The sequence below is a fragment of the Neofelis nebulosa genome, chromosome 9 (assembly GCF_028018385.1).
Source record: "Neofelis nebulosa isolate mNeoNeb1 chromosome 9, mNeoNeb1.pri, whole genome shotgun sequence".
NCBI lineage: Eukaryota > Metazoa > Chordata > Mammalia > Carnivora > Felidae > Neofelis > Neofelis nebulosa.
Window position 1 is genome coordinate 67,061,002 of NC_080790.1, and position 16,107 is coordinate 67,077,108.

Consider the following 16,107-nt stretch of genomic DNA (forward strand, 5'->3'; position numbering starts at 1 on the left):
ATTTCACCAGAGAAATGGTGCATATTGAATTTAGCCTAATGGAATGCAGTATTAATGTGGAGGACCAAAGAAGGTTAGAGGAGAAAGACTAGGTTCAATTTTAATTATGACTTTCATTTGGCTTTTATGTGATTTCTTCTTGGAACTTAAAAACTTGATTTTAGGTCCAACAGTAATTTTCTTTCTTTCTTTTTTTTTTTAATGTTTATTTATTTTTGAGAGAAAGAGTGAGAAAGACAGAGCATGAATGGGGGAGGGGCAGAGAGGGAGGGAGACACAGAATCCGAAGCAGGCTCCAGGTTCTGAGCTGTCAGCACAGAGCTCCACACAGGCCTCTAACCCACGAACTGCGAGATTCTGACCTCAGTTGAAATTGGACGCTTAACCAACTGAGCCACCCAGGTGTCCCAATAATTTTCAACGCTTAACTAGCATGGCTGAAGATGTTGATCTTATAATACTTCTATTTCTATTCTCATTATAGAATGAACTTAGTATAAGTCAAGATGTTAACCAGAACCATGAACTGCATTTCATGAAAAATGGTAGGGACAATGACACAGCAAGTTTTTAGTTTTCCCCTTAGGACTGCCAACATGATGTTTCAGGTTTGTTTTGTTTTGTTTTGTTTTTTAAAGACAAAGGTTGAATGTAATTCAGTGGTGATCTTGAATATTGGCAAGTCATTTCCAGTAGACAAAAAAGTTGTGCACAGCTCTTGATATAAGTTTGTCAGGAATTAACCTCTCATCTTTCTCCTGTGGTTGCTGAACCCACTCTACATATGTAGACAAGAATATAGCTATCCTATGCCTTTTAACTCTTTCATGGGGCATACATGATAGAAGGACAAATAACCTGTTCTGTGTACATGGATTAGGTATCAATTGAGCTTTCTGCAATAAGGTATAATATAATAGAAACAGGATGGGATATTTCCTTAAGCGGTGAGTCTCCCTGAAAATGTTCAGGCACATTTGTGCTGAGTTGTTCAGTGCTGTATTCCATGTGCATGATGAAGAGTAAATACCCAATAAATATTTCATATACGAATGAGTAAAGCACAAAACAGATGATGTTTAAACTAGCTTTTGTTCTGTAATGAACCATCCCAAAAGGTAGTAGTTTAAAACAATGATTTATTACTTTTTATGATTCTGTGGGTTGGCTGCAGAATCTGAAATGGTCTCACATTTCTGGGACCTCAGCTCCCAGAGAGTCAGCTAGGTCTCTTTCCCCATGTGTATCTCATCTTTAGCCTCAGTGTTCCAAGACAGTGAGAATAGAAGCTGCAGTGCCTTTGCTAGTTAGGCTTGGAACTCACTTCCAGAGCATTCTATTGGTCAAGAAAGTCACAAGGCCAGCTCAGAAGGGGTGGGGAAACTGACTTTACCTCTGAATGGGAGTCGTTGCAAAGAGTTTGTGGCTGTTTTTAACCTAGCACTGATGGTCAACTTGAAAAAACCTTCTGTAGGGAATTCTTGTAATGGTAAGGAAATTGGTCAAACTGATCTCCCAGATTCCTTCCAACTCTGAGATTCTATAATTCCATCAGGATGAATGGATTTCTTGTAGTGTTCTAACAGAACAGTTACTAACTTGTGGTATCTGAAAACTTTAATCTTCTACTTCTGGTAAGATAATTTCAAAAGTAATTCATTGAATAATTCTTTTTCTAACTATTATTATGATCAAGAATTTACATTCTTCCTTTAAGCATTTCAAATGCCCATCAGAATTTTCTTGTTAGCGAGAGTGATATTTATATGTAGTTATCCTAATGTGTAACTAACTCTACTTTTGATTCTGGTATGTCAGCAACAGTCTCCTTTCCTTATCCTTTGTTGATAATTCTACGAACACTGGGTAAACTCTTTACTCTTAATTCATCCATCAAATACTTACATTTTAGAAGTCCCTGAGCTCAATAAGATTGTTATTTTTCTTCTTCTTCAGAGGAGAGTGCTTATATTATTGCCTCAATATTTACCATTTATTATAAAAGTTGTAAATCTACCACTTTTCCATAATTATCCTTTTACGACACTTTTAATAAATTAAAGATATTCCCTTGAGACTATTTTAGTAATAGCAGGCACACATATATATGAATGTGGAGATATCATATAAGCAAGCAACTTACAAATAATATATGAAAACTGTAAAATTTTTCTATTAAGGAGTTTCAGAACAATTATAGTGAGGAAAACAGTACAGTGAAGACTGAACTACTGATAGCTAAGTTGCTACATAACAGAAAAAGTTCATACCATTAAATTTTGCTAGTATATTTTTGTATGTGTATGCGGTTGAAGATCATATACATTTCTGATAATTTTTGACGAATACTTGAAACATGACTTTTAATAATCATTGTAGGTATCTGTTTTGTTTAAAATTTTTAGTTTGGCATTAAACTTTCCACCCCCAAATTCTACACTAATGTTTCTCTCTTCCTACTCTTCAAAAATGACACAAAATAAAAAACAAATAAACTCAAAGTACCTCAGCCATTTTGTAGAAATAAAACCAGTTGGTCTTTGTGGAATGGATATGCCAGGTCCTGAATGTCGTGGTGCTAACCGGATCAGGTAATGTTCCCAGGAAATCTCGTTCTTTCCTTCCCTTCTTAAAGAATTAACACATTTTGTTTCTTAGAGCAATTTTAGATTTACAGAAAAATTGCACAGAAAGTACAGGGAGTACCATGCCCACTCTCCAACCATCCCCTATTACTAACATCTTGGTATGGTACAAGTGATGAACCAGTATTGATATATTATTAACTAACCTCCATTACATTAGGGTTCACTCTTTGTGATGGACAGTCAATGGGTTTTGCCAAAAGTATAATGTCATGTGTCCACCATTACAGTATCATACAGAATAAATCTGTTGCCCTAAAAATCTCCTGTGTTCCACCTATTCATTTCTCCTTCCTTCTTCCCTAACCACTGCCTTTCCTTTTTAATACCTAAATTAAGCCTGGAGTAATATTAATTAGTTTGAGCTAAGAATTTACTTAAATAACCCTAATGATTCCCCATGGCAATCAAAATTTCTTAATTATTTAGACTAGCACTGCCCAAAAGAAATACGTAATCATACATATATTTAAAATATTTTAGAAGCTACATTTAAAAAGTAAGAAAAAAAAGTGAAAACAATTTAATATACTTCTTCCAACACATCAACAGCATGAATTACAAAATGTAACCATATAGAAATTGAGATGTTTTAATTTTTTTTATACTGATACTCAAAATCTGTGCATTTTAAACTTACGGCACATCTCATTTCATGTAGTCATACTTCAAGTGCTCATTAGCCACAAGTGGCAAGTGACTAAGATATTGGACAGGGCAGGCCTAGACTGTGAGCAATCTGCAAGCAGGTCATCCTGTCTCCAGGGCCTCCACAGTAGGAATGCAGTGAATATTTCTGTAAGATATACCAGAACCATAAAAGGGACTCTAACCCCTTTGCATGCTGATACTTGTATGTTCTGTGACCACTTTCCTTTAAACTCCCTCTCCCATTTTGGAAAAAGTAGAATGGGGATCATGCTCATTCCAGCATATCAAACAAACCAATACTGGGCTTCCTGACTCCCAGAAGGCCTGAATCATCTGAAATGTTGACTCATGAGCCTAAGGTGACTGAAATGTAATGTGAATCAAATTTGCCTTCCAAGGCATCGTTTTGTTTCCACTTTCTCTCTCTCTCTCTCTCTTTGGGTGACTCATCTTTCTACCATGTGAGTCCAGCAGCAGGCAGATCCCAAAACCGTCCTGGAAGGAGATGAGACGAGTTTGAAATGATTTTAGTCCTCCAGACTGTCCAAGCCCAGCTCTGTTTTGCCTACTTCATCCAGGGCCTGCAGTTTGAATAGAGAACAACCTTAAAGCTGTCAAAAAATTTTCTTTTCTTTTAAGGAGGTTGCAGGTAGTAGTGATGAGTTGGTCTGGTAATTTAAGTTTGAAAAAATGTAATCTTTTTATTTCAAAATCTTTTAATTCTTACTGTATACATAAATCTTTAGGGCCTACTTCATAGTACATTTCTCAACCCTGAGTTTTTCCTTTCCTGGGAGGAAAGTTACCACCCCCAGTCCCCCAGGATAACGCCCTTCCGGGGGTGCGGAGCCAAGAACTTCTCGGACCCTTCAGGGCAGACCGCCAGCCCTACCGCACGCTTATGGAGCCCTAGGGCCGCAGGCAGACCTCTAGCTCCAAGACAAGTAGAGACCCCGGCCCAACCCGCAAGTACCCAAGGTGAAGGGTGGGTCTCCCAGCTCCAAGCCCCACCCATCGAAACCACCCCAGCCGGTAGGAGAGAGGAAGTGCAAAAAGCCCCACCCACTTTTCTCTTTTTCTCTTTCCATTGGGCCAGCTGGTTGCCCGTCGTCTCTATCCCGTAGCCGATTGGCTCTCTCCCTCCCGCGCCAGACCCTGCCTCTCCCCGCCAGGGAGGGTAAGTCACGCCAAACTGGGCGGAGAATCTGCTGGCCTGTCTCCTTCGCTCGTCTGGGCGGTGGCGGCAACTGGGGACTGGGCGGGTGGCGCATCACGGGCGCGGAGGCAGGAGGAGCAGTCTCATTGTTCCGGGAGCTGTCGCCACTGCAGGTCCCTGGGCTTGTTCGGCCCTGCCCCTCTCAGTCCTCCCCAACCCCCACAACCGCCCGCGGCTCTGAAGAGAAGCGTCCCGTGGAGCCAGCAGCTGCAGCATCATCTCCGACCCGCAAGCCATGGAAGACATGGACCAGTCGCCTCTGGTCTCCTCGTCGTCGGACAGCCCACCCCGGCCTCAGCCCCCGTTCAAGTACCAGTTCGTGAGGGAGCCCGAGGACGAGGAGGAAGACGAGGAGGAAGACGAGGAGGATGAGGACGAGGACTTAGAAGAGCTGGAGGTACTGGAGAGAAAGCCCGCCGCTGGGCTGTCGGCAGCCCCAGTGCCCACCGCCCCCGCCGCTGGCGCGCCCCTGCTGGACTTCGGCAGTGACTTCGTGCCTCCGGCGCCCCGGGGGCCACTGCCGGCCGCGCCCCCCGCAGCCCCGGAGCGGCCGCCGTCTTGGGACCCGAGCCCTGTGTCGCCCTCGGTGCCCGCGCCATCCCTGCCCTCCGCTGCCGCAGCTTCGCCCTCCAAGCTCCCCGAGGACGATGAGCCTCCGGCCCGGCCTCCTCCTCCTCCCCCGGCCAGCGTGAGCCCCCAGGCCGAGCCCGTGTGGACCCCACCCGCCCCGGCCCCCGCCGCGCCCCCCTCCACCCCGGCCGCGCCCAAGCGCAGGGGCTCCTCAGGCTCAGTGGGTGAGTGCCGTGCCCTTACTCCTCGCGCAGTCCCTCGCGCCCTCTGTCTTTTGTGTGCACCCCCAGATGCCTCGGGCGGAGCCCTCCTCTCCGGCCCCGAGGGGCTTTGTCCGTGGACCTTGGGGCGAAGGCGCCCCCGCTGGTGGGAGCCGCCAGGAGCAGGGTGGGGCGGCCGAGGAAACCCGGGCTTGTTCTTTATTGTCTGTCTCGGTATCGGGGAACACGTGCACCCCGTCGGCTCCCGGCTTCTTCCCTATAGTCCCTATCCCTCTGCGTCCCGGAAGTTAGGCATCCACCCCTAATAGGAGCTGGGTTTGTATCGAGGAACTAGGGTTGTGCGTTGGGCTGGCTAAGTTCCCGGGTGAGGATGGAAAGGCCTTGGCGCCCTTAATCTTTTGTCTCCCAGGCTGGGTCATTCCTAGGGAAAAGGCGCTGTTTCGCTGCTAGTCTGTTTGCCAGCGTTGAGCCCTGGGCCCCCTCCTCACCTCCCTGGCTTGGGTGGCCCCCTAGCACCTCATCCCCCTCCCTCTCGATTCTTGGCGCTGGTGGGGAGCTGGCCCAGTGGAAAACATCCACACTGACCCAACTGCAGTGACGGGAGAGCGCCTCCAGTGGTGTGGCGCGTGGAGAATTGGGAAGGCCAGAGTTCTGGCAAAGTCCTGGCACCGCCCAGTTTATCCGGGTTGTGATGTGGCGACTCCCTAGCTAAACCGAGCCTGGGAAGTGGGATCTGGGCATTTGTGGCCCGAGGGGAGCAGTTCTGCCAGGGTCTTAGCTGCAGAATGAGACGGATTGCTGTTGCTGTGGTTTAGGCCCTTGATGCATTATAATGAATCGTAGAGGAAAAAGGCAAAATGGTTGACGTTCTTAAAGAAGAGGAAACCTGTGGATTTTTTGCCGCGAATAGGCCAATTGAATTTGTGGCAGATTTGTCAGGAGCCTTTAATACAATGTTTTGAGACAGATGTTTTCTTGTAGTGGTTAGAAATACTATTTCTTAGAAGTTCTATGTTTTAGGTCGACAGAGACAAATCTGCATAGTTTATAAATAGTTTCCAAATATTTTCATTCACTTTAGTACCTGATTGTATTTTTTTTTAAAGGAACATTGTTTTATTACCCTTTCATTTTGGGAAATTTTTTATTTTGGAAGAGAAAAAAAATCAAGTTTGTTAGAGATGTTAAATCTTATTAGACAAGTTACTAGTTTATTAACATGTAGCTTGTTACTTTGGGGACAAAGTGTCCCACCAGCAGTAGGATCTTTCTTAATGCATAAAAGGGCAAGAATCAGGTAGTTTAACTGCCTGCTGAGAAATCTTCATAGCTTTATTGGATTTTAGAAATAGTTCGTTTTCTAGAAGAAGAAAATCAATCTGAGATCACAGAAAATACATATATTTTTCAGTTCGTTTCTCCACAGCAGTAAAATAAGCCATTTGTGATGTTTCTGAATACCATTTTGATGACACACCCCAAAGCATTAATCAAAACAATAATCTGAAGATATTAGAAGATGAGGAGTAACACGATTTTTTTCTTTTCCTGAGTCAAAAACACATTTAAGAGAACTAAAGTGAGGTAGAATAATATAAAGTAGTAAATTTGCAAATGGGCAGTTTAAGGATTAACAAAAGCATACCAATTTGTCATCTTGTATTCCAATATGGAAACAGGAGAAGGGTTCTGATCTTTGAACATTCGGGATTCAGGAGGTGACAGCATTCTCGGAATTTTGACTTTTGGAATACTAAGTTTGGAAGACAAAGGAGAAAGAATATTGCCTACTCAGGGACTCTTACCTTTATATGGTTCCCTAATTCTGTATTTATGATACCTATTTAGAAACTTTAGTTGCCTTAGTGAACCGCTGAACATCACGATTATAGTCATGGATAGTTAAACCATTTTAGTGAGTCTTAGGTTCTTAACAGTTTATTCATTCATTCAACTGAGACAGGTTCTGTTCTGGGCTATGAGGGTATAGCAATAAACAAGACACATATGCTCCCTATGCAGGGAGTATAGATAATAAGCACATAAATAAGAAACTCAGAATAGTGGTAAGTGTTACGAGGAAAATAAATTGGATGATGGCATGGAAAATTACTGAGGTGTGGGCGGGGGGGGGGGGAGTGCCTTTTAAGTAGTGTGGCACTGAGAAAGGCCTTTCTGAGGAGGTGAGATTTTAAGCTGCAGATAAAAATTTCCAAGCAACCCTCAAGGAGGCAAAAGCCTTGAGGCAGGAATTAGCTTTGGGTGTTTGAAAGTCTAGTAAGACTAATGAAAAAATCTGGAGAGAGAGTGGTGTAACGTGAGGGTGGGGAGGTGGGCTACACTTAGCTCATTTGGGGTCTCTAATAGGCCATTGTAAAAAGTTTTTTTTTTTTTTTAATTATTTTAGAAATATACTCTTTAATAATTATATTGTGATTTGAAACAAAAATACAGTTTGAAGATTTAGAGGAACCAAGAGGACTGATGTGAGTAAAGACAAGGTGAGAGATGTGCAGAGCATGGTTCAAAACAGACCAGCCCTATGGGAAGAGGGTTATATTTACTGAGTTAGGCAGACTCCTGACACTTGTGCATTTAACATTGTTTACATTATTTTTGAATAATTTTGAATTTTGTTGTTTACTGTTCTTGGAACATCCCCATTGTACAGTAATGAAATGAGATGGAAGCCTCTCACTTGACCATTTTCCATGGAGAAACATTTGGCTTCAAGTTGAAAAGGTGCTTGGTTAATGGGCTTTGAAGGTACTCCAGGGAAATGCTGCATAAAAATTGCATTGAAAGAAATGTAAACATCATTAACAATGACATTGCACTGGCCTTTGGGCATGTTCTAAACCATTGTTAATTAAGATTGAAAACTCGCGGTAGATCTGGATTCTGAGGGGTATTGAATAACTGAATTAAGGTATTAGGGTTTTATTATCCTGTTTTTATCCATGCTCTGCCATCCACAGTTGCTCTTGGCTTTGGTAATTTATATTATGAAACAAAAAATGTTTTTGTTATTGTTTCCAAAATGTAAAAGTTCTTTCATTATTTTTCTCTTTTGTCCTGAATTACTGCTTTACGCATTGTGAGGCCATTGGAGATTATTGAACTGAGGCATGCCATTGTTAAAGCAGTGTTAGAAAAATGAATTAACGACAGTACTCAAGTTAGGTTGGAAAGAAAAACAGAACTATTTAGAATGCTTTTGCAGGTGTTTTGAAAGAGGTGAGTAGAGCCTGAACTAGTTTACTACTACCTTCAGTCAGTGAAAATGGAATAGAAGGGAAGAATATAAGAAACTCTAAGAAGTAGGATTTTTTTGGCTGCAAATCTCAATTTTTATAGTTAGGTTAAAAAAAGGTTTTATGAAAGAAGAATTGATAGAGCTTGGAGGCAGGGGATGTAAATACAAAGAAAGTGTTGGGGCTTACTAAATCAATTTCAGAGACTGTCCAAATTTGTTAATTGCAATGGACATTTGTATAGAATTGAATATTGCTCGTAAGTATAGTTTATGGCTTGGGACTAAAAGTTACTAGTCTTTTATGAAGTCATTTATTATATGATCATGTGTATTGGCATAGGAGCACATAGAAGAAATGCTAAAAGATTTTGAGTGATGTATAGTTTAAATCTTAAGTACTAGTTCTTAATACAAAGGCTAATTGAACAGTGATATGCATTTCTAGGAAGCAGGTGCCTCTAAAGAAGGAACTCTCATGCCCTATCCATTCCCCATCTTACTTTGAAATTGGAATCAAGGTAAAGAACTGATGAATTTGCAGATTTGGAATAGTTACTCTTGTTAAGCCATTTCTAATTTTGGACTAGGAATAAAAGTTGGTAACGGTGGTATGCTCCTTATGGATAAGTTAAGTTACGTTTTAGGTTGGCTCATAGGAAGCTCCACGTCAAATGTCAAATGGTGTTTAGTAACTGGCAGACTCCCTCAAACCATTTTAAAATGAAATGATGAATATATTTTGTGCCTTTGATAAATAACCTCAGTATGAGTAGTAGTATTTAAAAACATGATATTTTAGCACTATATCCCTCTAAACTTAGAAGATTTGCTATCTTATATGAAATATTTCTAAAAAGGAGCAAGTATATTATCTATTGTCTAATAATTGGCTCTGTTTTATATGTAGTTATTTCATAATCTCCCTAAAAGCAGTTTATTTGAAACACTGCTGATACAAGGCCCCAAATTAAATGGCACATTTTAAAGGTACTTTGCTAGCCCAGGAAAAGGTACCAAGTGGATGATATTTCTTGATCCTTTACTGAAACTTCTGATTAAGTAGAAGTCAGTGTTGTAGACACATCACTCTTATACTATATTCTTTGATACTTTTTGTTCCTTTTCTAAATATAGACCCTAGAAGGTCCCTCTGGGTGTGGCAGCACCAGTAATGAGAACTGTAAGGGCAGACCATAATTCATCAGTGTTTATATGGGTAAATGTGACTTTTGTGGTTAGCTAGTATAGGACATAGGCATGCAAAATGGTGGGACGCAGCTTTACTGATGCTGAGGTCTTCTCACACTGATGGCTTCATCATTCTTTTAAACTCTAAAGGAGGAGTTAATAATTTTACATTTAAGTGGTTGGTTTTTTGTTTTTTGGAATGGTGATTATTATTATTTTTTTGGAAGTAGATCGAAAGTTTATTTATTTATTTTGAGAGAGAGAAGAGTGCACCCTTGTGCATGTGAGCCGAGGAGAGGCAGAGCGAGAGGGAGAGAGAATCCCAAGAAGGCTCTGTGCTGTCAGTGCAGAGTCCTGTGTGGGGCTCAGTCTTACCAACTGTGAGATGATGACCTGAGCTGAATCAAGAGTCCAAGGCCTAACTGAGTCACCCAGACACCTCTAAATGGTGATTATTTTTAAGTATTCTAATAACATTCTATATATGTATCATACTGTATATGGTAATAGTATGTTTACTTATTTCTATTCTTTGCCAGACTATATGCTCCTTGAGGAAAGGGGCTATATAACTTTTTTTAAAATATTTTTTTTTAATGTTTGTTTAGTTTTGAGAGAGAGATTGAGAGAGAGTGAGCACGGGAGGGGCATAGGGAAAAGGAGACAGGATTCCAAGCAGGCTCTGTGCTGACTGCAGAGAGCCAGATACGGGGCTTGAACTCCGGAACTGTGAGATCATGACTTCAGCCAAAGTCGGATACTTAACTGACTGAGCCACCCAGGTGCCCCTGAACATTTTTCTCTTGAGGAAAAAGACTATGTGACATATCTTTACTGTTGATCACAGTGCATTAGATGTGGTGTTGGCACTCAGAGATTTGTTGAATGGATCTGATATTATGGATGTAAACTGATATTATGGATGTATAGTCCTAGAAGTACAATACATTCTCAATAAAAATCATATGAATGAAAGCATTTATTTACATATACAAGGTATATGGATGTTCCATATTTTATTCAATCAGTCTCTTATGGATAGTTAATTAGGTTGTTTCTCAACTTTGTTACAGATAATGTTGCTATGCACTTACTTATATATATTTCTTTGGGAATACATGCTGTTATATATATATATTGTGGGATAAATTCATGCAAGTAGAATTACTGGTTCAAAGGGTATGTACATTTAAAATGTTGATAAGTAATGCTGAATTGTATTGCAAAGTTACTGCAACCTCTATTCCACCAATAATGTGTTTAAAGTACCTTTTTCCTTATGCCTTTATAAACACAGTGTATTGGTAATCTAGTGAATGGTTTAGCAAATTTTCTTTTTTTTAATTTACATTTCAGAGTATTTTTTGGCATAGGTGCCAGTAACTTTTTTCTGATCACAGCTTTTGCTTATTCTTTTGGGTTTTTGTTCTTACAGATGTAGGAACACTTGATGTATTGTAAGGAAATTAGCATTTTGTTGTGTCCTGAAAACTTTTTTTCATGATTTGTTGTTTGTATTTTGACCTTCAGTATATTTTTTGCAGAAATTTTAAGTAATCACATTTAAGTATCATTTTCTTTTATGCCTTTGAATCATACGAGTCATTGAGTTTAATGTAATTCTTAGAAAGGCCTTCTCTAAGATTGTAAAAATTTCTCCCATGTTTTTTCTTAGTACTTCCATGATTTTTATGATTTCATTTTAATATTTGATCCTTTCATTATCTGTAGCTTATTTGTTGTAGAAAGTGAAGTAGTGATATAATTTTATTTTTCAATATGATATCTCATTTGTCCCAACACCATTTGTTGAATCATCCATCTTTACTATTTAGATATGCCACTTTTGTCATATACTTGTATTATCGGTGAAATATGTCCTCTTTTCCATTTCTTTGTCTTTTCATGTATAGGTATCAGACTGTTTTAATTGCTATAACTTTCCAATGAAATGATAGCTGATAGGGCTTTTCCAGAATCATTTTTTCTGGCTATCTGCTTTTTACCTGATCTTTAAAATTTGTTTATTTAATTCCCTCTCCTCTGTTGAAATTACAGTGGGGCTACATTACATTTAATCATTAGTTTAGGGGAAAATTGATATTTTTTTGGACCAGTATTATGTATTTTTCTACAAACACGGTTTTTATTAACCTGTATTTTTTTTTAACCTGTATTTTTAAAAATTAGTTTGTAATTATGTGAAATACAGGCTTTAAAAAGTAATTATTAAATACTCTAGCCTGCTTAGTATAAGACACTTGATATACTGGGTTATAGTGATATTTGGACCCCTCTTTTCAGTTAATTATAGATAGACAGGTAAAGAAAGAAATCTTGCTTTTTTATTTCTAAAAAAAAAAACAACAAAAAAAAACTTGTTTTGAGAAGGGGAGAAACATTTTCTATACTCTCGTAGTATAGAGCTATGGCTACTAAATATTGGACTATTGTTTTAGCAGTCTCTAAATTCTTAAATTTAGAGAGGGCCTTAAGTGGTCCTCTAGTTTTAAGGAAAAACATGATTTCTTTAATAGTTTGTTCTTCCCATTGATGGAATTGTTACCATAGGTGAAGAAGGCTTATAAAGTTTTGTTATTCAAACAAATTTAGCGGTTGTTTGGTTATGTTAGTATTCCCTTGAAGTTCAACGTTAGTTAAAAAATTAGCATACCCCTTTTCCTTTTTTTTTTTTTTTTTTTTTTAAGCAATGCTTAGGGCTAAATATGGGGACAAAAAGATGAGTAGAGGTTGTACTTAAGAGAGGCATAGGTAGCAGATTAAGGGAAAAACACAAGTTCCTAGCTGTAAAGAATTTTCTGCTGTCTTAAAACTGGAGGAGCCTTGTGATTGTACTGTAGGGATAGTCATAAACTTACCTACTTGTCAACAGCTTTTGTGAAAAGAGAAAAAACCTTAATTGAGTTCTAGGTCAGTCTGCATATTTTTCTTCAGTTTTACAGATTGACTTGTAAACTTGAGTAGTTGGAAGGTGCCATTATTAAATTTACTTATATTAGTGTTTTGACAGTGCTAGCTAAAGCAACCTAAAGCATTAAAAACATTTTTTTAAGTTACTGGTGTCTTTGATCTCAGAAAAGAAGGGAATTTCCTTTTGAAAAATTTTCTTTTTCTTTGTTCTAAGAAAGTTGTTAAACATGCTTAAACCATGCCTTTAAAACTTCTCAGTCTCGCGGCACCTGGGTGGCTCAGTCGGTTGAGCCTCTGGCTTCGGCTCAGGTCATGATCTCACAGTTTGTGAGTTTGAGCCCCGCGTTGGGCTCTGTGCTGACAACACGGAGCCTGGAGCCTGCTTCGGAGTTTGTCTCCCTCACTCTCTGCCCCTCCCCAACTCATGCTCTGCCTCTTTCTCTCTAAGGAATAAATAAAGATTAAAATAAAAAAAATTAAACTTCTCAGTCTCAACTAATCATCATTTTTAAATTATAGAAAGGTTTACTATTCTATCAAGTTCTGATATTCTGGTATTTTAATTTTTATACAAAACAATTTGATGAAAACTTAGGTACTTTTGCTTATATAAGGTGAATTATGAAAATCAGAACTTAGGACATCATATATTTCATTATGTAATGTTTTATAGGCCGTTCTACACTACATAATAGAGATATGCTATAAGGAAGGATTTGGGCTTTAAGATATCACTTGAACAAGGACCGAAAAACTACCTTTTACCAACATACTTTCTCATTTACTCATTCTTATCCCACCAAGCTTTCTTTTGACCTTACTAAAATTTTGTTAGTGAAACATGTTCACCATGAGCTATAGTTAGCATTGATAGAATCAAATATACATATTTTAATTGCTATAAGAGTTGTGGATAAAACTGGTTAAAATTGCTTCAGTATATAGAATTTTAGTGTGCTTACATTGCCATATCTCTTTTTTGAAGGGATTTTAAAAATTATACTTCTCGTATGGAAAATTCCAAACAAAGAGACAGAATAATGAAAGAAACTTGATTAGCTGTCACTGAACCCCAGTAGCCATCGGCCCATGGTCAATCCTACCAATCCCACACCCTCATAAATATTTCATTATGTATTTTGCAAACTGTAACTACTTTGCAAAACATAACCGCAACACTAAATAATCAAATGTTTCCCCAACATATTTAACAAAAATTAATGTCCTCAAATATCCAGCTAGTGTTTATATGTCATAAATGGTCTTTTTGTTTGTTTGTTTGTTTTTTTTTTTTTTTTTTTTAAATTTATTTATTTATTTTTGGGACAGAGAGAGACAGAGCATGAACAGGGGAGGGGCAGAGAGAGAGGGAGACACAGACTCGGAAACAGGCTCCAGGCTCCGAGCCGTCAGCCCAGAGCCTGACGCGGGGCTCGAACTCACGGACCGCGAGATCGTTACCTGGCTGAAGTCGGACGCTTAACCGACTGCGCCACCCAGGCGCCCCTGTTTGTTTGTTTTTATCACGGTGTTTTAAGAAATCAGAATCCAAGGGCACCTGGGTGGCTCAGCTGCTTAAGCCTCTGACTCTTGATTTCAGCTCAGGTCATGCATAATCTCTCATGGGTTCATGGTTTCATCGGTTCAAACTTCACATTGGGCTCTTCACTGGCAGCAGGGAGCCTGCTTGGGATACTCTCTCTCTGCCTTGCTTGCTCTCTCTGTCCCTCAAAATAAATAAATAAACTTAAAAAAATCAGAATCTGAAGAAGGTCTACATATTAAAATGGTTTGATTTCAGGCGCCTAGGTGGTTCAGTCGATTAAGCTTCTGACTTTGGCTCAGGTCATGATTTCATGGCTCATGAGTTCAAGCCCCATGTGCTGACAGCTCAGAGCCTGGAGTCTCCTTCAGATTCTGTGTTTCTCTCTCTCTGCCCCTCCCCTGCTTATGCGTGCGTGCGCGTGCTCTCTCTCTCTCTCTCTCTCTCTCTCTCTCAAAAATAAACATTAAAAAAATAATAAAATGGATTGATTTGTTTTATAAGTCTTATTGACTGTCCCTTGTTTGTGTGCACTGTCTCTCCAAAATTTATTTGTTGAAGAATGCTCATATACTTTTTTTCATTTTAATGTTATTTTATTTTTTTATTTTTAAATGCTTATTTATTTTGAGAGAGAACATGCATGTGTAAGCGGGAGAGGGGCAGAGGAGGGAGAGAGAATCTGAAGTAGGCTCCACAGTGTCAGCACAGAGCCTGGCACATGGTTTGGTCCCACAAACCAGGAGATCATGACCTGAGCAGAAATCAAGAGTCAGAGGCCTAGCTAACTGAGCCACCCAGGCACCCCTTTGTGTTTTTTTATTAAGATATAATTTACATGCAATAAAATGCATAGATCTTAAGTTTTAACAGTTTTGTGTTCTGACAAGTGCTCATTGACTCACTGCTGTCAAGATGTAGAACATTTATATCATCCCCAAAAGATCCCTTGGGCCCTTAGTAGTCAGTTCAGTTGAATTCTTGTTCTGTCCTTCTTCCAACTCCCCAATCCCAACAACACTGTTCTGATTTCTTTCACCACAGATCAATTTTGCCTGTTTGTTCCTATTCACATGATGCTATGTAACAGGCAAAATGCATCATGTGAATGGAATCATACAGCATGTACTCTCCTATGATTACTTGCATTAAGTATGTGTTTAAGATTTACCATTGATGTTGCAGGTCTCAGTAATTTCCTTTTTACCACTAAGTAGTATTCCATGATAAGAGTATACCACAGTTTAATTTTTCATTCACTTGTTGATGGACATATGGATTTATTTATAGCTTCTGGCTATTATGAACAAAAGAATGCCATGAACATTCTTATACAGGCCTTTCTGTGAACATATGTTTTCATTTCTCTTGGGTAAAGAGAGTAGAATTGAGTAACCAACTGAGTAACCAGCTAAGTTATGGGCTAAGTATATATTTATAAGAAATTGCCAAACAGTTCTCCAAAGTGGTTCCACTTCCATCAGCAATATATGAGAGTTCTGGTGGCTTCACATTCTCAACAACATTTGATATCAGTCTTTTTAACTTTAGCCATTTTAGTGGGTATGTAATGATTTCTCATTGTGTTGGTAATTTAGATCTCCCAAATCACTAATGAATGAGAGGACTTTTACATGTCTGTTGGCTACCTGTATATTTTCTTTTGTGATGTGTCTTTTGCTTACTGTTACATAGCGTTGTAATGTCTTTTTCTGATTTATTGTAGGGAGTTCTTTGTATACTCTGGATAAGTCTTTTGTCAGATGTATGCATTGTGAATATATTCTCCTAATCTGTAGCTTGTTAATTTTATTTATGGTTTCCTGTTATTTTTATTGATAGTTTCTTTTGATGAGTGTAATTTTCTAATTTTGAAGAAGTCTTTT

General features: G+C 39.2%; 1 protein-coding gene across 3 annotated transcripts in view; it reads left to right on the top strand.

Annotated features, from left to right (window-relative positions):
- The first annotated feature begins 4,505 nt into the window (after positions 1-4,505).
- Positions 4,506-16,107, top strand: part of RTN4 (reticulon 4) — a 72,533-nt gene continuing 60,931 nt past the window's right edge. Inside the window, exon 1 of one of the 3 annotated variants that reach the window (XM_058684099.1) lies at positions 4,506-5,306. In XM_058684099.1, the coding sequence (XP_058540082.1) occupies positions 4,748-5,306 (559 nt within the window). In that variant the 5' untranslated portion in view covers positions 4,506-4,747. The remainder of the gene's footprint in view (positions 5,307-16,107) is intronic. The other 2 variants (XM_058684101.1, XM_058684102.1) reach the window with 2 other exon arrangements.